Genomic DNA, 21,207 nt, shown 5'->3' on the forward strand with positions numbered 1-21,207 from the left:
AATGGGCATCCAAACAGATTTAATTTCTAGCCATTGGCTCTTGAAACCACCCTAGATTAAAATCTCCACTATCCCATATTTTCTTTGGGAGAAATACATCCACTTTGTAAATATATTCAGGTTTAGACTGAACTCAAATCTTGCTGAGAGCTAGTTTGATTGCTGATTTCAAGTAAATTATCTGACAAACACAGCTCCTTCCTTGGCTTCCAAATCAATGCAGGATTTCTTTTTTCAGAGTTACTCATAAATATTCAATCAACATTTTATGTGAACAAATAATTTCTGACATTCTCTGTTCCTCCCAATTGGACAAATGCTGGTTAATCAGCAGGACCAAAAAAAAGTCCCCCCATTCACAGAAACACACTGTGGATACAATCATTCCATAAAATTTCTGCAAATAACCACACTCTGTAAGTGCAGAACAATATCAGGGAGAACCCACGCTGAAGCTGAATTGCTGATCAGGATGTGAATGAAGGCTATGGAAGCAATATGGCTCATGTAATTACAGAGGGAGTTAAATGTGCTTTCATGGGAACTGAATTTGGCCCATGAATTTTAAATGAGCCAGTGGATGACTGCAATTAATGGACTGACATAATAAAGTTATCAATAAAACTAAAGTTACTATAAAGTGAATTTTCTATCTATTGTATTAACTACTTTCTCTTACAGTTAAAAACACAGTGTTAAGAATTTGAGAAAAAAAAATCTGACCTTCAGAGTTTCTGTTTGATGAGGTAACAAGAGACAGTGTAATATTAATCAAAATAATGTTTAAATTGACAACCATCCCACAATTACTACATCATCCATCTCCAAGTGCTCCACACGCACTCCAATAACTGTTAGTTTTATGCTGAATTTAGACTGTAAGCGACAATTGGTTTTAAAAACTGCTGATTGAACTGCCAATTTGCAATGAGAAGAGACATCTTTAAAATATGGATAACTCTAGTAATAGCTACATAATATCTCACTCTGATCTATTTCAAATTAATGCACTTACAAAATTTGAAATGCTCTCACAGCATTAGATTATGAGACTAGACTGCAGGTACCCAAAACAGCTGCTCTGTTTCTCCAAGAGTGTGAAATAAAACCATTTCCAAATTAGCAAAGGAAAGGCCTTCCCTTCTCTTATGGTTGTATTACATCATCTCACACAAGAAGTGCTCATTTGCAAAGTGGCTGAGGGAGAGCTTGGAGGGGGCAGCTTTGGGCCCCAAGATCAGGGCACCAACCACGCACAAGAAAGTGGCAGCAGCCCCAAAACCATGACACCTTGAGCATTTTGGGATAGTGGGCTTCAAAGCCCTTCAGCGCCAGCCCACAGCTCTGAATCCAAATCCAAAATCTAGCATCAGGCTTCTCATCTAGCAGCCCATCAATATTTCACCTCCACATTTTATGATATTTTAACCTGTTGAGATCAATTTGACCAAAAGTAGCCTTACAAAAAAATCACTTGTTATAGCATAGCATAAGAAAAAAAAGAAAAAGCCTGGAAATGTATGCATTTTTATTTTCTGTATGAGAACAGTTCTAAACTGTTGTATAATATTCAGGGCAACAACTCTAATCTCTTCTAAATTAAAAAAGTACAAGAGAGCTTGAAATGCTCTGATAATTTGAAATTCTTAAGCACTGAAGTTGCTCTCAACAGTTTGTTTCAATTACATTTTCAATGCAGGAGGTTTTTTATTACAGATATTCTGGGCAAATTGCCTTAAAATGTAAACTAGGGAAGAAAGCTCTTACAGTGACCATGAGAAGCTCAATAATAATTATTTGAATAATATAAAATTCAAAAAACCTATCAAAAGAGGGCATTACATAGCCGGGAAGTCAATTAATTTTATATTCTATTTGCCTTCTTCCTGCACCATTCCTCACCTATTTAACAAAATGCTGAATAAATTGCTTCTGGTCAAAGTATAAAGACAGCAGATATGTGCTCCTCTCCTTCCATATCAATAACAGACATAGCAACTGTGGACAAGATATCCAAGAAAGATAATAAAGATGGATTTAGTCATACAGAAAGGCAACAGAATTCAAGATGAAGAGAATAACCCAAAGGCTGAAAGGCAAATGCAACACCTAAGCAGTACAGAAAACAGGCAAGGTAACAATAACATGACACAGAAAACACAAAGTGAAAATATTTTATAAATTATTAAAATAAAATCTGATAGGAATTTTCTGTTATGTACGTTGTGAAGGCCGGTGGCCCTACAGACAAAGGGTCCATGATAGTTCCTTGGAGGGACAGACCCCAAATTGGAAAAATCTCCCCTGCTCAAGGCAACTGAGCAATCCTCTCCCAGGATGCTTTGCTGTGCATGCAAATGTACCCCAGTTCTGCCTCCTGGTTGGCCCGTTGGCCTCTCCGCACCTTTTTTCTTATACGTACATCCCCTAGAATGTTCTCCCTTCCCTGCTCACCCATTGGCGCCTTTTGCTGCAGTGCCCCGCCCCTTTACCCTATTGGCTGCCACCCCTTGTCCCGCCCCTGCCCCGCCCTGAGCCCTCAGCCCATTGGCCCTGATGCTCTGCTCCGCCCCCTGTGCCCCATATTTAACCCTGGACCCTCCATGGTCCTTTTGTTTTTGTCCCTGGCCCCTCTGTGCGTGGCTGGAATAAAGCTCCTCAGAACTCCAAACTGTGACAGTGGTCACAAGGGTCTTCAGGGTGAAGAGAGAGGCGAGAATGTTGATCTCATGTTCAGAAGGCTTGATATATTATTTTATGATATATATTACATTATACCTATACTAAAAAGAAATACAAGGAAAAGTTCTCAGAAGGCTAGCTAAGCTAAGAATAGAAAAGAATGAATAACAAAGGGCTGTGTCTCAGCAGAGAGCGAGTCCCTGCTCTGCCATGAGTTGTCAGTAAATCCACACATCCACAGGAGACCAATCACGGATCCAGCTGTTACATTCCACAGCAGCAGATAACCATTGTTTACATTTTGTTGCTGAGGCCACAGATTCTCAGAAGGGAGAAAAATCCTAAAGAAAGGATTTTTATGAAAGGATGTCTGTGACATCAAAAAAAGACTCTTCCCACTTCTTTGTCATTAGTGATCCTACAAGAGCTGCTGGAAGCATGTGCTGGAGTGATGGTGTGTGAGTGATGGTGGGGGTGTGTGAGTGATAGTGTGTGAGTGTGATGGTGAGTGAGGGATGATGTGTGTGTATTCTGGTGCCCCCGAGCGAGCGGCTGTCTTGCTGGATTGTCCTGGAAAGTCACAGCACCACTGCCTCTCGCTTGGCTGCCAATGGGCCAGTGGCTCACAACACTACAGCATCATCAATTAACCAGTTTTTCTTAAAAGCAAGAAACAAAAATCCTCCCAAAGACATCACACAGTGAGAAAGTCCCCAGTCTAAGCCATGTGGTCCAACAGACGGGAACAGATATGTTAACTGATGAATTGAATAATCCCACTGTCTCTCCACAGGAGCATCCTCTGTGGTCCAAGAGTGATGCTCGAGCACTCCACAAGCTCCCTCACTACTATGTTTTTGCTGATACAATGCATTATTCTCTTCTGCAGTAATGTGAGGAAAGCTGAGTTTATCAAGTCTAGGTAAATTCCATTCAGATTTTCTTGCCAGTTGAAGTTTCTATTATCTCTATAGAAATCCAGCTTTACTAGGCAAAAGCTGAGGAAGTGAATGTCTTTGATAGCATTTTCTGAGTACCCTTCTGACATTGCTTCTGATCAGCATCTGAAATTTTTCCTCCCATTAAAGGTTAACTTATGCCTCTATCTTTTCAGCACATCTTCTAATATATGGAAAATTGCACCAGTACCTCTACTGTAAAATATTAAATAGATCTGCTATCATAAAAGAGCTCTTAGCCATTCTCTAAGATGAGCATTTCCCTCTTATTTAGAAGAATGGATGAGTGAACAGATACAGCATATTGCAGACAACTGCTCTTATTCATCTTACATTTTGTGGTTAGGGGTTTTATTTGCTTTTTCAAACACGTCTTCTGTGCCACTGGCCAAGCTATCTTTGACTCTCCTGCTGCATCTATCTGCTTAAAGGAGCGTCATTTCTTAATCAGAAAAATACTTGGCCTTTTTTTTTTCTTAGAGCCTTCTTGGCTCTAAGTTCTGAAGTAATTCAAGTTCTTAATCCTCTTCCTCACAGCACGTAAAAGAATTCATTTTTTTTCACTTCAGGTCAGGTCCTGAAACCTCAACATCAAGATTAGGGCTTTAGCCAGATCACTAATTTCACCTTACAGTGGTATTTTCCTTTTTCATTATTCATGCTCACCTTTAGCAGTAAGCCTATACACTAGGGAAGAATACAGATTTCAGAAGCATATAAGACATTTTAAAGTTCTTTTTCATTCTAGACCATTCTGTTGAAACAAAGATAAAATTTCTTCAAAACAAAACCATTTCTCCAAGGCTACAAAAATTCTATATGCTTCCAAATGAGAAAATCGATGTTACTCTTAGGAAAAAAAAGATTATTTTTCAACTCTTTCATTTCACCATGGTTGGAGTTTCAATTCCAAGTGATCAGTTCTCTCAATTCTCACAGGTACACGCAATGTTTTCACACTATGGTTTTGAACACAAAAATAAATAAGCAGAAATATCCATTCCATTATTTTCAAATTGAGGGATGTAAAAAACATTCCCTCTGATACAGAATAATGCAGTTCTACAGCTTTTTCCCTCTGCTTTTGTTTTCAACCAGTGAAGTGTAACATACAAAAGACCTATCCCAGGTCTGCAAACCTGAAGAAGGACCTCTTGTGCTGATTCTTTTGAATTCCAGTGTCTTTTACCCTCTGAACAGAGAATGGCATTCATTATGTCTGATACTTTCATAAAATGAAGAGGCAAGTTGGTCTCTGTCCTATTAGTATAAAGACTCTTATTCAGTTGCAAAATAAGAGTGTGCAAATCTCTCAGACCCATCAGATCCACACTCAAAAGCTACAAATTCAAAACCACTGATCTTTACCTGCAATGAAAAACTCTCTTATTAAGGTTGGAAAAGACTTTTAAGATTGACTCCAACTGCAAAATTAATGCTACCACAGCAAGTACGGAAAAAAATCACTAATGGCAAAACGCTCAGTATAAAACTGCTCCAAACCCAGGAATCAGATTAACAGATTTTCCCTCTTTGCACTGAAGAAAATAATGAGAATTTGGCCAGAATCAAACTTAAGGAAAAAATACTTTAAAAAAAAGAAAGTATTATATAATATGAAATATCTTCATCCACAACACATCCCCAAGAAGAAAGCGTTGCACTGCCTATGCTAGGCAAATAAGGACCGGCTGGATTTGGAAGCCTTTGAAACTTTTCTGTAGCTCCCTGATGTACCTGATGTCATACATTCTAAAGAGGCTGCAGCTTTGAATTAATCTTCTCAGGTATACATAGGAAAACTCAACTTTGAAAAGGATTGCAAAAAACTAACACCAGATTTTGTTTCCCTTGCAAGCAAGGTCACAATTCCTATTAACTTTACCATGATCAAAACCAGGATTTATGCACTAAAAGAAATCAGCAGAAATATAAATAGACTTAATAAACTACTCAGCAGGAATGTCTTATATAAGACATTAATTGCTACAACAATTTACAGAATATGTTTAAAATAAAAAATATAATCTAATAATGCTGATAACCATGCTTGCCAGGCAGTTTCACTAACTCTCTATATTATGTTCTATTACCTGGGCATCTACCAAACCAAGAAACTTAGATTTGGCGGGGGAGGGAAGGCTATTTATTGTGGAAAAGCATCCTTGTTCCCAGAAATCAAGTATGTACATAAAAGTTTGAGTTAGGCCCAATGCTTAGATCATTCCACAAGAGTTCATAAAAAAGGCAAAGGACAACCTGTAGGACAACATCAGCTGGCAGTGCTGTCGGATGCTGCCCCTGGAAGAAGAGGAGCACATACCCTGGGAGTCAGAGTGCCCAGCCAGGCTGCCTCTCTGCATGGGAATAATGACAGACTCACGTTGGCTGGACAAACAGAGCAGTGTGCAAATCCCTCAGATCCACACTCAGAAGCTAAAAATTCAACACCATTGATCTTCACCTGCAATGAAAAACTCTCTCATTGAGTCTGGAAAAGAAGGTTCAGATCATCCAGTCCAACTGCAAACCCAACACTGCTACAGCAAGGACTTGCTCTGTTCACAGTCTGACTGCTCACTGAAAAAGTACCTGGCCCAGGATGGAACTGGATGGTTTGTACAGCTCAGGTCTGTACAGCTCAGTCGGTAGAGCATGAGACTCTTAATCTCAGGGTTGTGGCTTTGAGCCCCACGTTGGATGCCAGCTGTAAGACTGTCATGCCTGGCTGGGCTGTTCAGGTCCACTCTAGCTAGCTATGGACCCCAGCCCAGATGAAGGACAAAAGGCAAAAGACCAGAATTGCTCTTCCTCATGTACGGACAAATGTCCTCAGTTTATTGACTTGATGGGAGACACCAGATCAGGCAACATTCCAGACAGAAAAGAGCATCCCCTTCCCGCGGGGGGATTTTGAGCAGAGGGGAAGGGGGGCAGAGGAAGGGGGCAACAGCCAGCAGGACATGAGGAGGGGTGAGGAGAGGGGTAAAATAAACCACAGAGAGACCACCAACACTGACACTTGGGGGATGGGGGGGAAGGGAAAGATCATGTGTTGATGGGACACAAATCATGTGAACAGTGCAAATTAACACCCAAACAAACACCCAGTGCAAACAACTAAATAATTATTTAGCGCAATACAACAGGCCTCTGCGGGTCTGCACACATGAAAGGATCATCCTCAAGGAAGTGATGGCCCAGCTCAGCCTAATGTTACAAAGAAGTGGTGCTGTCAGGTCAGGCTGCCCTGTACACAGCTGCTGAACGCATCAAACATTTGCCTCAAGACAAACGTGAACAGCAACCCTGAGTTTTTGTATAACTGAGAGCTGTTCAGCAGCTGCTGTGCTCCCTTTTACTGCCTATAAAAGGCTGCCTGAAATGTTTTTATTGTAGACACTTCATTTTCAAGGCAGTGATTTTTCAACTCTGAAGGGCCAGTCATTGATCCATCTGCAGGTTTTGTTGTTTTCTCTCTTATTCCCTGACAGTCTGCATCTGTTGCATGTCAGGCCTTCTGGTAAACTATTTTCTTGCACTGAGTCTCAGTTTGCAATAATTATGTGTTTTACACACACACTTAACAAACTTTTAAATAACAGAAGATATTTTCTGAAATGTATGAAAAATATCTGTGTATGAACAATCACCATGCTAAGAGATTTGCTAGAAGAAAACAAAGCTTTTATAAAAATATATATTATAAACACTTTAAAAGAAGCATTCATGAACCATACAAAAAGAGTTTACAAGTTTCTGGGGGTTTTTTGCAACTACTCCCAGTACTTCAGACACTGTGCTTAGAATACATTATGCTTTGAGGTCAGAGTCCTGTACAGTGTGAACTGGCACAGCTTTGTGTGTGGCAGGACTCTCTTCCACTGCCTTGAGTGGAGATGCAATAATTCATACCAGGCAGAGCTGTAGTCACTGGTGTCAGTTCCACAATCCCTTACAAGAATATGAAATTATATAAATAGGAGTCCCTTCTCACCTGCATTTCTTTTCTAGTGATACTCCCAATTTAGTCTTCTGACCCTGGTCCTCTACCTGAATTCCTCAAAACCTAACTGGTTTCTATTGACTTTCACATTGCTGCATGAGCTTTGGGGTTTAACTGCTTATAAATTGAGAATTATAAGAGCCAGAAGCTATTGAACAAGGGAACAGAACTGCCCATTATCCCCTCAGTCACAAGCAATTTTCAAAGTAAATCTCTACTTAAAATATCACTTCATTGATTGATGCTACTTATTTATTATATAATAAAGTCTCTAATAATGTGGTATTTCATTCTCATAAAAGAATCTTTTAAACTATCACTCAGGAGCAGTTTTAATGCAAGTGACATGTTGTCATCAGCTTGCCTTCAAGATTACAAACCTGGTTAAACAGCAGTCTTCAACAACAACCAACCAGGCTCAGGCAGATCCCAGAACCAGGAATGCAGTCAGGCCTGGGGCATGTATTTACTGCAACTACAACAACCATCTTTTCCATGCAGAACAAGGGCACAGCAGGAAATAGATCTTCTAAGACCTAAATGTAGGACTGAATTGTTGCTTTACTTTAACAAGTTCAGGAATTAAACCACTACCGTTATCCCATTCTATATGAACCACATAAAAAAATAAACCTCAGCAAAACCCCCAGAGCCTCACATGAACTTTATGTTTTAGTTACTGTTTTGCCCGAACTGTTCTCCTGCCTTCACATTTATCTCCTCTCACTGCCACCTCATCTGTCAGTTTTCCTGATTCCCTTAATCATCACTCTGATGGGAAGCTGCTGTGTTTTCCCTCTGAGCTGATCTTATGTGATTAAAGGAACATGATTTCTACCATCACTAAACGGTGTATTAGGAGCCTGGTTTAACTCTTGTAGTTAGATATTTTACCATGCTGCATTTACTTTTTTGGCTGTTTCAAGAGTTGCAAAAGCCAGGTTTTGTCCAGCTGTGCTAAGCAGCTGCACCACAGGAGAGCCTTGATGTGGCAGGCTAACACAGACACTGAAAGCCCCTTACAGTGGCCAGCAGCACATCAGAGGTACCTAAACCACCTGATGACCTTGGTCTGTGCACATCTAACAGCTGCCTGGCACGGTGGTGGCTGGAGGTGTGATGGTGATGTTCCTGCAGATGAGCTGGGGAGTTGTGCCAACACTCTGTGCAGCTGTACAGATGGAGCAGAAATTACAGTGCTGGTTTGGGCAGAGACTGTCTAAAGGCAGGAGTGGAAAGATGTGATTCTTAGGGAGAAATACTCTTCAGCAAAAGAACTGGGAGGATGAGCCATGTTCAGATGCCACCACTTGGACAAGGATCCTCTCAGCAGAAACTCTAATTATCGGGGCAGCATTTTGTAATGAATTCATTCTTACCAAAGGTAAAGGAATAGCAATTCTTCACTTAAATTCATGTGAGTGCATTGCAGGATCATCACCGTTTTTGTTTTTTCCACCAGTCGAGCATTCAAAGTGCTCCACTCAGTGAATGGTACTGTAACTCCTGAAGTGTCCAAGATCCTGGGGACTGGGACAAAATACAGCTGCCACAGAAGGCACCCTCTGAACATGAAGGGAGGGTAGGAAACACACCTAAGCACAAATTGTAGTTTTTCAAATACCTTCTGTCTTTTCAGGCCCAGCCAAACACCATGCTGTGAGGAATTCTTTCCCATTAGTAGTATCAGAGGACTACAGTAATGGACAGATTATATTTTGATTTTCTATTCCACCTTAGTATTTAAGCACACATAAGATTTGCATCAGTTTATCTGTAGAATGGAAGTATGAAATAAACACAGTTACAAAGCATTCAAAGATACTTGCAGGAATGAACTGTGAATATGCCCATGCTACTGACAGTAGACACAGAGTGGACTGTGGAAAGGTTTGGAAATCTGAATCACAGAAGTTTTAGCATCACTAATCCTGATTCTATTTAAAATGAAATAGAAACACCACGGGAAAATACACTGCTGATCATTTAATTGCAATATTTTAGGATATTTTCTACTGTTTTTAATTATGAAGCTATACGTGATGTTTTGATACTGTCTAAAAATAAAACAAGTATGGAATTTTAATATCAGGTATGCAGTTCCCTTTTTACTGACTTTGATGACTTTCTTTCCTATATAAAACATATTAAAAGGAAACAGTAGCTGTACCTATGACTGTAAAACAATTCCTTGATGTCAAACATCTTATCTAAGCCACTTCTCATGCAAAAAGATGAGAATTCAAAAACATCTGAAAGCAGTTAGTGGAGGAAAAAAAAGAAGTTATCCAAGTTAGAAGAGAGGCTGTAGTAGTAACTAATAATAGCAACTTAACTACATGTGAGGGAGTGGTTCCTGGCAGTCAGATATATTATTGCACATCTAGATGCAAGTGTGCCAAGTGGTGGCAGCAATAAAACTGTAAATGGAATAGCTACAACAGAAAAACTTTGCATCTGAGCTAAGAACAGCATCACCCAAACACTCAACCAGCCAGTCCTGAATCAGGGCACTGATCTGTTTTGGTAAGGACTGCCAGGTGGAAAAAATAACAGCATTTCCCCACTACTAGAATAAAATAAACATCTTACCAGTATCTTTTGTGCTACTGGCAAGTTCACTAAGATTAAAAGGAATATTTATACAAACATTTCCAACATATAATAGAAAAAGTACATGGCTGGGCTGCAGCTCAGTTTAAGCAAGAGATGCAACATTGCAGTGGAAATCTCATAGGAGTATGCTAATTGATGTTCGTTCTTTCCCTCTTAATACCATAATCCCTAACACAGAAAAAGTCTAATTCTCTTTTGAAAAAGTTCTCTGTCATTACTGAGATCTTACCCAAACACAGGCTCTTTTGGATGTTGTTTTAACATTAGTTACAAAATGAAATACATAGTAATGAGGAGGAGACACCGCATTTTAATTATGAAGGAGCAGAGTCTTGTCTAGAAAAGCTCCCCTTGTCTCTTTCTCCTCACTCATTTGTTTGCTGCTATCTCATTTGTACAGAACTTGAGCTGACATTCAAAGGTAGTTCTTTATCTGGTGAATACTGACTGCACTGTGCTAATTGAAGTGACTTTTGTTATTGTTCGTTGTCTCTCAACTATAATTAAAGTTTCTAACTGGAATTTACAGGCATGCCTGCAGCGTAACTTTTAAGGTTAAGTAATCTGCTCATGTGTCTTTGACAACCATGTTCGAAGCCATGCAACATCATTTTTCCTGTCAAGATTTGCCTTGAAACCCTTTCACTTAAGCCCATGTACTTAGCTGGGGAGACACAGGTCTTAACCATCTTGTCTGCCAAGTCAGTAAATCCAGCTGTTATGTAGGAAGATGGAAAGGTTTTGGTAATTTGAGTCTTTGGCACATACTACAGTAACAGAACAACAGCAGAGAAGGAAAACAAGGAGATTTATATGAGGGGTTTTCACAAGAACAGGGTTTGGAATTTGACACAGCTGTATGGTGTGAAGAAGGTGGCTCTGCATTTCACATTTATGTAAATAACACAGTAAATAAAGTAAAAAAGCAGGCATCTTCAGATAATGCATGAATAAACTCTGAGTATACCTATGCATGTATGCAAAATGTTTTAAAATGCATTGCTTCATTCATATGACATATGCACAGTCTGCATAAGGATCAGAAATGAAAGCTTTCATCAGCAAATCTGGGTCAGTGCTGACTCTCATATTCCTTAAATTCTTTCAAAATTAATAAATCAACTTCCTTGTCAAAGCATTATTGTACCACAGCTTCTCAATTTACAGCAGAAATAATGCTGCCTCTATTTAAAAGAGCTACTAAACATCTTACCAAGGGTTTGTTGCAGGAAAACAATGACAGGTACACTGTGGTTCCTCCCACACAATCTGCTAACAGCAGCAGCAAAATCGGAGATCATTAGACAAACTAACCTGTGGTGTCATTCCATGGCAGATATACATGATTGGGATATTCTCTGTGTCTGGCCCTTGATCAAGGCACAAATCACTTTTCAGGGAATTCTGCAGCTGAAACAAACAGAAGGAAAAAGAAATCAAGCAAGTTTTATATGAGAAAAAGATGGTGTGATTACTTTCTTTTCTTTGAGAAAATAAATTGTATGTAGTTGAGGAAGGAAATATGGAAAATTAAAATATGTTACAGTGAAGATCTTGAACAGAAAGCATCTGGACTAAATACTTCCTGGCAGATAATCTAGCACCACTGATTTCAATAATGTTGCACAAAGTTTCAGGGAGGGTATATTTCAAAAAGCCTTCAGAGATAGCAATAATTTTTTGATATATGTTTTAAAAATATTTAGTCTCTGGTACACACTATAGAGAGAATCCTGCTGAGCAAGATAGATGAGGTATTAAATAGCTTTTAAGAATCTCTATGAGAATCTTCTGATTTCTGCAAATAATTCTAAAAACTGCTTTTTTCAGCTGACATTTCCTAACAGTGAGTTTCCTAACAGCTGAGTTTCCTAACAGTGAAGTGCTAAATTAATGAGCACAGATAGCTGGGAGGTTCAGAGTGTGAGGACAAAGATGTGGGCTGAATACCCATGGATGTGCATAAAGGTGTTCAGGGGTGTTAGAGTGGCTCAGAGAGCAGGAGACAACTGCCTGAAGGAGTGGAGATGTGGTTTGCAACCACCTGTAATTAGCTGGGCATTTCTGGTTTGATTTCTTTTGAGGAAACCAAATTAATATATTTAGAAAGGAAGCCTAGAGCTGCATGTAAGAAGAGTGGACAAATCAGAGGCTGAAGCCAGGCAGTGAATAAAGTCACAACCATCAACTCATCTCTACAAGACTTCCAACTCTAAACCTAACTCTAAATCCAGTAATGGATGCATCTCAATACTGGAGAGAAAATATGCATGAGGTATAAATACTGGCATTACTCTCAAAAATTAAAGCCTTGAGCATTACATAAAATCTTCTCTGTCAAAGCTTTCTACTTCTTATTCATAATGTCAGCATAGCCATGACTTTTATCACAAACAGATGCCTAAGCACCCCCTCTATCCAAACCAATGATAAATATCAGCCTTATTAATTCATGCCTGGGTCTATCGTTACCTGTGAGAAATGACCTCACACTTTAAAATTCCAAAGGTTTATTAAACCTTAACAAATACAACAACTGACTGAATAAAGAGAAAGCACAGCACTGGGAGTGTGGAACTAAACCACCACGTGCTCCCCCACAAAGTGGCTGGCTCCACCTTTACACCACTGGTGTTCCATCAGGTAGCCCTGGCCCTCCCAAAGTCTGTCAGTCAATTCTTCACTGTCCATCCTCTCTGTGAGAGGAATAGCAGATTTGTCTTTCCAAACAAGCTGTGGGTCTGCTGGTAGGTAAAACTAGCACTGGGAGATAAAAGAAACAATGGGAAGCATTCCACTGATTGATGGATGGAAAAAGAGATTTGCTTTTACAAATAAACTTTAGGATTGCTGATAAATGAAATTAGACATTGAAAGATGAAAGAAACAATGGGGTAGAAAACCCCCTAAATTCCATAAGAATTAAAAACTAAAAGGCAGGGTTGTACATTAGAGGGAAATCTTTGGTATCAGGCATATCGGGGAGTCTGAACCTCTCAAGTACCTCAGCCAATAGGGAATGAGAGAAGGGAAATATGGGAAATTGGGATAAAAAGGAGGCTGCTTCCTCCAAAAATTTGAAAGATCCCAGGAGAATGCCCTGTGGCCTCTCCCTTTATTCGATTAAAGTCAAAGGACTCCTCTGTCTCCTTTCTGGACATAAACCTCTGGTGTTTGTGGATTAATTTCCCTAACATTTTCAAAGCCTCTTCCATCAACTCCAATCCTAATGCTTGTCATGGTGTGAATGTTATAAACTTTTCCACAACAATTCCCATAACAAAGAAAGGAAAAAACCAGAAACAAAACAGCCACTGACCTGTTAACTAATACTGCTGTTTCAAAATCTGAGCCCCAGATTCTGAGGAACAATCCCTTTACAAAATCTAGTGGCTTTGTGGCAACCAACAATTAACCTGAGTAATGCAATTTTGGCCTACCAAGACGTAATTTTAAAAACAATACAAAATATAACAGACAATCCCTGTGCTGAAACCCAGAAATAATGATTGTTACACCGAATACAACAACTTTTGGCCCAGTGACATTGCTTTCTTCTAAATAGGAGGGTACTGCACAATTTAGAAAGAAGTTTGCTTTCCAAATATTTACTCTGCTTCCAGTCCCAAGCCTAGCTATATTCCACAGCATAAGCTAGACCTGAATGTTGCACCTATTTCCCTAACTCTCACAGAACACGAGGAAATGTAGGATTTAGGAAATAAATATATGGGATGTCTCTGTAAGTGCATATATCCTAGCCTTCACCCGCATTCTGACAGCTTTTTCAATTACTCAGGATTTTTAAAAATTGATGATAATGCTATAGTAGCAGTATCTATTTTCTAAAAAAATAAAAAAAAATGAAACCAGTTGATGAATGGAAGCATTTAGAGAATCAGAAAACAGCTGACGTGCTTTGAAATATCACACCTTTCTCTGTTGTAAGATGTGCAAGCAAACAGCAAAGCAGACACAAAAGATCAGACATCCAAGTGATTCTTTTACTAGAAGGATAGGAGCACTTAATCTTGTGTCATACAACAGTATTTTATAAAACAGTAAGCTGTGTATTTCACAATATGTGCCTTCTTTATCTGTTGTCATAGTTGTCCACTACTTTCTCTGTAATGGTACAAACAGGGCCTGCTCCTCACATCTCTCTCAGCTGATGATAATTATGTGTATTATTGGGCAGTACCTAAATCACAGGATCATAGAATGGCTTGGGTTGTGTTGAGGGTTGGGTTTCTTCTGTTCTTTCCTTCTTACCTGTGAAATTTCTTTCTACTGAGTTGCTAAGAAGCACTGATGGCTGGGAGCTTGAGAGGAACTCCTTTGGTTTTGGGGAGTTTCTCTGGGGGGCAGACAGAGATATCACGATGTGAAAAATGTGTATTTTACAATTGGCTTTTTGCAAATACTAAAATGATTATTGTATGTGTTATGTTAGAAAGTGATGCTGTATTAATTTTCCTAAGTAGTGTGTTAAATATAGTTTTAGGTTATAACATAGTGTTAAAATAAAAACTATCCTATGTAGGATACTTTTTCTAAAGAGAGGACTCGCACTGAGATAGCAGCCACAGGACACCTGAATCTTTCAGAGAAAGAGAATTTATTGCCCCATTATCAGAAGAAATGAACTTCCCGTCTCGCTTAGCCCTGAAGACACCATCAGATTCATAGGAAGAAGCTGACACTGCCCAGACAGAATCCTGTGTTTGAATGGAATTTATGCATCATGGATGAGGTGTATGAATATGCAACAGGTTATTGCTTTTAAGGGTTAATGCTCTGCTAACGTGGGTCCTTTTTCAGGCTTATTTTGCCCAGAAAAGGTACCTGGACTGCCCCAACTCTTTGTTTCTATTGTCTCATAAATTCTGATTGCCCAAACTATTATTACTCTAATTATATTGCTATTTTTATAACCATTTTATTACTATTAAACTTTTAAAATTTTAAAAACAAGTGATTGGCGTGCACCATGCAATCAAGCATGATTGCAACACACACAAGGGTACTACTGTCCCACAAGGAATGATGAGCCCACAATGCATGGATTTACCTGCCCTTTCTGTTGGATGCAAAGTGATTCTTGAACCTCTCTAGTGGTGCTCTACGTGGGTTAGCTATGTGAGATTGGGTTAACTTGGAATCTTAGTCTTTGATTGTGGTACCTGTTCTGGGGTGGATCAGGATTTCCCTAAAATGGCTAAGTCTAATAAGAGAAAGCATCAGCCCTTAACATTTGGATTTGATGATATTAAAGGTCTTTCTATCGTAAATGACTCCATGATTCTAAATTAAGATCTGGCTACAATCTTAAGAAGGTTGCAGTTGAAATACTGAGTCAATTTTGTGAATTACCCTGCTGCCACATACCTGCCAGCTCCAATGTGTCTGCAAAATCACACCTTGAGTATTTCTGTATGGAATGCAAGCCATGAAGCAAACAAACAAACAACAAAAAATCAGAGGGGAAGGTAATGCTCAGGACATCTCAGCACAAATGACAGCAGAGCAGCTGTCTCTGTCAACTCACCATATTATTTAACCAGTGACTCTAAACTGATCTGCTTCTTTTACTTGAGTCAGGCATTGTCTTCATTAATTACTTCCACTATTACACCTTTTTCCCCCATGTTTGCACAACGGGAAATGTAAACAGGATCCTTACCACCCCATAGGCGACGGTATCTGAGTACATTCTCATTTCTGGATACACGCTGACAAGATACCACCTAAAGGTCTTGCACTGGAGCTTTTTCCTTAGGGCCTTCCTCTCTGAAATATCACCAATATCAATTCCAGAGTCCTGCACAGGAAACAAAGGGCAGAAAAAGCCATAGAGACATCAGTGATACACTTCTGTGTAAACTACACACCCAGCACCTCCCTCACTGCAGAATCACAGAATTAACTGAGTTGGCAGGGACCCATCAGGATTATCGAGCCCAACCCCTGGCCCTGCAGAGCACCATCTCCAAGAGCCAAACATCATTTTGACTATGACAATAAACATATTTTTGTTGTGGAGTGAGTCTGTTACCCACACATACCCCAGAAGTGCCCCAGTTAAATATGATACAGTTCACCATGGCAGGGTCTCTTCCACAGTCTGCTTTGGGGAACGGCACTACTCCTGTTGACTCCAGTGGGGTTTAGATCCAGTTTCCAATGAATATAACTGATGTTCTCTAATTTCCTGGCACTTTCCAAATCCAAAAGGAATTGGCAGTAAGTAGCAAGTTGCCCTAGAAACATGGGCATTGCTGGTGTCCCACTGTGGCCTAATCAATAGTGTATGACACTTTCTGGCCATTTCTGAAGCCTGGATTACTGCTTGACTGCAAAATGGGAGCTCTGCTCACCTCTCTGAAATAGCACTTATTAAAGTTCTTTTGTAATGTAAAAGAAAAGTTGTTATTTTTGTTAAAAGCAATTGCTGAATATTCTCTCCCATAATTTTTATTCTCTTTTACATTTCTGGCTAACCTAGTTTCTACTTTTCATAAGAGCAGATCACAAAGCATGACTTTCATAAAGGCCCTGTATATAAAAATCAATAATTTATCACATCAAAATCGCACAGCAGAAATTTTTAGAGATGGATCTAAGTGCAAATCTGTGGCTGCTCTTGACAGGAAGTAAAATGAGACATTTTGCTCCACGCTGTGCTCAATGAATTCTGCCTCAGAGCAAAACACAGGATAAATACATTTTCATAGGGAAATCTTATAATCTATCTCCTCAAACAACAGCCTTTACTGGGCCATGAAAACCCCAAAGATTTTGACAAGATTTTAAAAAAACACTGAAAGCACTGAATTTTCCTAGTTACACAAGAAAAAAGGAATCTGTATAAGTATCTATATTTCTGAGCTGCTGAAACAACCACTGCATCCCAAAGCACTGAATTAATGCTAATATGGAACAACTATATTTTATTATGGAAGCATTTTCTAACTAAAGTAAAATCGACTTCTACATTGGTAAAGAATGCTAAAAAGTAGGAAACAGTGATCTGGCATTCACAAATTAGACGTAACAATTTTAAAAATGGTGACTCCCCTTCTCAAGCCCTACATAATCTGTCAAACTTTATACAGAACTACTCCTAAAGTGGCAAAATTTTTCTGAATTTTGCAGCAAATGACTGAATAAAGAGGCTGTAGTGTGCTGAAAGACAATCAATGGATCTTGTGAACAAGATCCTGGGATCAAGTGCTAAATTGGTCCACTGCCTCCCAAATCCTTTCTCATGCAACCCTGAAGGCACCAGTGCCTGTTCCCTCACAACTCACAGTATAAGAAAGAGCATTAAGGGCCTCAGTAATCACATCCTTTCATGCAGCTGGAGAAGAAAAATAGCTCACATGTAGCACACTGGCTTTATCACCACCAATAAGAAAGTGTGTTCCCCAAAGCTGAGAATATGATGGGGAAAAAAACCCAACAAACAAAACCAGAAGCACAGGCAGAACACATGCAAAGCACAGTTCCTGATTCTGGGACTTGAAGAATCTTTCCTCTGGGTTTCAAGTGCTTTACTGAATCTATTTATCCAAGTGTCAATGATGCAGAAGTCACCATGGCAGCAGAGGTCTCCATTTGAAGCCCTCAGTACTTCAGAGAGAAGCCCACAGAGATCCCAAGAGGGCAGTCACAGCACAATGCAAAATGCACCTCACTCCTTTGGACTATTATTATTATTGTTATTATTATTATTATTCATGCCCAAAGACTAAAACCTTTGTAAACATCTGATTTATCAAAGATCTAGGAATTCTTCCATGGAAAAAATCAGGTCCCGTGTTTAACACTTTGGAATAACATATTTCATGGAAAGTCCTGACTATTGTAACTAAATACATTTCTATTACCTACATAGTCCATTACCAGTATTCATTAGCTTCCAGATAGAGAACTGTCCCTGTAATTGTCCAGCTGCAACTTACCTTTGCATCCTTTATTAATTTGTTCTCTAATTGCATTCATATCTCAAATTTGCACAAGATTAAGCAATACCACCATCACCTCTGGATGAATATGATGCAAATCAGTGTATAGTGCTGTACATCCTTGTTAGCAAAAGGAATTTCTAAATTTTGTGTTAATGTTTCGTTTGCAAGTCAAAAAATGAAAACTTGGATTAATCAATGAAGATGAACCAGTCTTCAAGAAAATAATTAACAATATGAAATAGAAACTGAAATGTAAATCTACCAGGCTATTCACAAATAAAATTCATCTGGGATTGCTTTGACCTAAAATAAGTAACCCTATCCTGTGCAGAAATGTCGTTATTCCTGTATGGGCTTCTGTGCAACTATTCAAAACAGGGACATGTAGAGGACAGTTTGGATTCCATGAACATGGAACTTTCAGAAAAGTCCTTTCCTATATCAGGTTATAGAGGATTTTTTTTCATGGTCATAGCAAATCATGTGGCTAATGCTGCAACCTAAAATAGGACAATGACTTCCCCACTTTGCCAAAATTATCTAGTTTTAATCACGAGAGATGCAAGAAGCTACTGAGAGCAGCTGAATCAACACCAGCTTTCATGTATTTAGCTGATTTTTTGTTTCTAACATTTTCTTCTAATTAAACTAAAGGAGAAGTACAGCATTTTATTTATTAACACATAAATTGCAGCAAAAGCAGTTTCTCTGAACTGTTGTCAAATTAGAGATATTTTATTAAAGAAAAGCTAATCCGCCCTTTAATTTAAGTCCAGACTTTGCTTTTGCTGTAATGATGACAGCTGTACTAAGTTAAACTCCAAATTCAATAGAACCATGCTTCCCAGCTTCTAGGTGGAAACAATCACCCAGATTCTCAGTAAGTAAAGTCCCCTAGCTCTGAGCCCTTCAGCACATCGCTGTTCACAGATTAAATACCATTGACTACAGAAATGAGGAACAGCTAAAATCAGACTGAACTCTGACCTTGGCCATCTGATATCATCTCTTCAATACAATGGACCAAGCAATACTCATCCATGGAAAAGAAATCAGGACAAACAGTCCAGTGGGGAGTCGCAGCAAGAATCTGCAACATGTCATGCCACCCACCAAGCCACCCTCGCTCTGATGTGAAATGCTTATCAGAAACCCCACACTTGCAGCAATAGATGTCAACACCCCCTGGCAGAGCTCTCCTCACAAATCTGATGGAATTATAGCTCTCTGTGATGGTAAATAGAAGACTAAAATTCAAATTAAGATGTGCAATGTAGATTTGATGGCTTTTCCCCACCGTATTTCTGCAGCTACTAGTTTAAAATATCCATGAAGAGTCATCAGTGAAGAGAATAAACTTGACAAAAAATTAATTTTTAAGGAACCTAAAGACAAAAAAAAATATTCTAGAATAAGAGACAACAACAATTCACATACCTTTATATGAATTCGTGTATGTATGGGTATATATCTTATGCCTGTATGTGAGACATAAATACATACATACATACAAATAAAACCCTACCAGAAAAAAATCAAAATTTAGGGTAGTAACTACTGTATTTGTGGGGTGCCCAGATGAAGGCAGGAATGATGAATCTGATTCCATGTTCTCAGAAGGCTAATTTCTTATTTTATGATACTATATTATATTAAAGAATACTATACTAAACTATACTAAAGAATATAAAGAATACAGAAAGGACACTTAGAGAAGTCTAAAAAGATAATAATGAAAACTCGTGACTCTTTCCAGAGCCCTGACACAGCTTGGCCCTGATTGGCCAAAGAGCCAGAACAACTCACATGAAACCAATGAAACAATCACCTGTTGGTAAATAATCTCCAAACATAATCCAAAGGAGCAAAATACAGGAGAAGCAAATCAGATAATTATTGTTTTCCTTTTTCTCTGAGGCTTCTCAGCTTCCCAGGAGAAGAATCTTGGGCAAAGGGATTTTTCCAGAAAATATGACTGTGACAAGTAACCAAAAGGAAAAGGATCTAAAGCTAAAGCTCAGATCTTTATGACTCACCTCCTGGGGTATGTTCCAGGCCATGTAGACATGGCTCTTAAACTCATCCATCCAGACCTCAGCCACTCTGAGCGCGTTCCTGCGGACATGAGCAGTCAGATCCTCCGTGTACGGTTTATGCGCTCGTTCGATGTGGGCAATCCTGGAGCAAGGCAGAACCTCAACGCTTCCTCCACACTGCCACACCTAACGGGGAAAAAGAAAAGGACATTCTGCTAGTGGCAGCTCCCTACAGCACTGCTGGCCTCCAGCAAACACACTGCAATTTTTTTTACTTCATTGTTACTAAGGACAATAACCACTCAAGACTTCTTGGACTACAAAGAGGTTGTGAGGGGAGGGTTATTACTTTGCCACACCATAAATTATTATTGCTACTTCACCTTACTACAGAGTTTCTACATTGCCAGTAGCCTCTCATCGCACTCTGCCTGGATCAATTCAGTTGTTTTCAGGATTATTAATAAAATTATTTATAGGGAATTCAAAATAATGACACCTGGTTCAAGTTTTAAGTCTTGCAAGACTTTTCCCTGAGGCTCTGCACAATCCATACCAGACCATACATGCACTACTCAGAATCATAATCTAGGCAGGTTGTCATTATAGGGAAACTAAGCCAACCAGCTTTTTAAGGCCACTGAAGTTTCACGTCCCATGAAGATGAGGAATATAAATGCACCTTATACTTTACTTTAAACATGGTTGAGAAAGGACCAGATCTAGTCCTTCTGAGGAGAGATGAAGACCAAGAGTGCCTAATGAAAATGCTGTGTGAACAATTTAATTAGAAACTACTCTTATTATAGTTTCTTTATTTAGGTTACTCTACCTGCTCAGTTAGATTTCAATTTTGCCCACTACCAAACTGAGCTAAAGTACACAATATTAATCATAATTACTGCTTTCATTTCTGATTTACTCTTTCTGCTTTCAAC

At 39.1% G+C, this 21,207-nt stretch overlaps 1 protein-coding gene across 4 annotated transcripts in view; it reads right to left on the bottom strand.

Moving 5' to 3' along the window:
- GALNT18 (polypeptide N-acetylgalactosaminyltransferase 18) overlaps positions 1–21,207 on the bottom strand; it is a 219,198-nt gene that overhangs the window by 33,967 nt on the left and 164,024 nt on the right. For all 4 annotated transcript variants that reach the window (XM_026795841.2, XM_014269928.3, XM_005491083.4 and 1 more), the window contains 3 exons: positions 20,270–20,455; positions 15,947–16,084; positions 11,578–11,673 (listed from right to left, as the gene is read on the bottom strand). In XM_026795841.2, coding sequence (XP_026651642.1) covers positions 11,578–11,673; positions 15,947–16,084; positions 20,270–20,455 — 420 coding nt within the window. The remainder of the gene's footprint in view (positions 1–11,577; positions 11,674–15,946; positions 16,085–20,269; positions 20,456–21,207) is intronic.

Source organism: Zonotrichia albicollis, chromosome 6 (assembly GCF_047830755.1).
Source record: "Zonotrichia albicollis isolate bZonAlb1 chromosome 6, bZonAlb1.hap1, whole genome shotgun sequence".
Classification (NCBI taxonomy): Eukaryota; Metazoa; Chordata; class Aves; order Passeriformes; family Passerellidae; genus Zonotrichia; species Zonotrichia albicollis.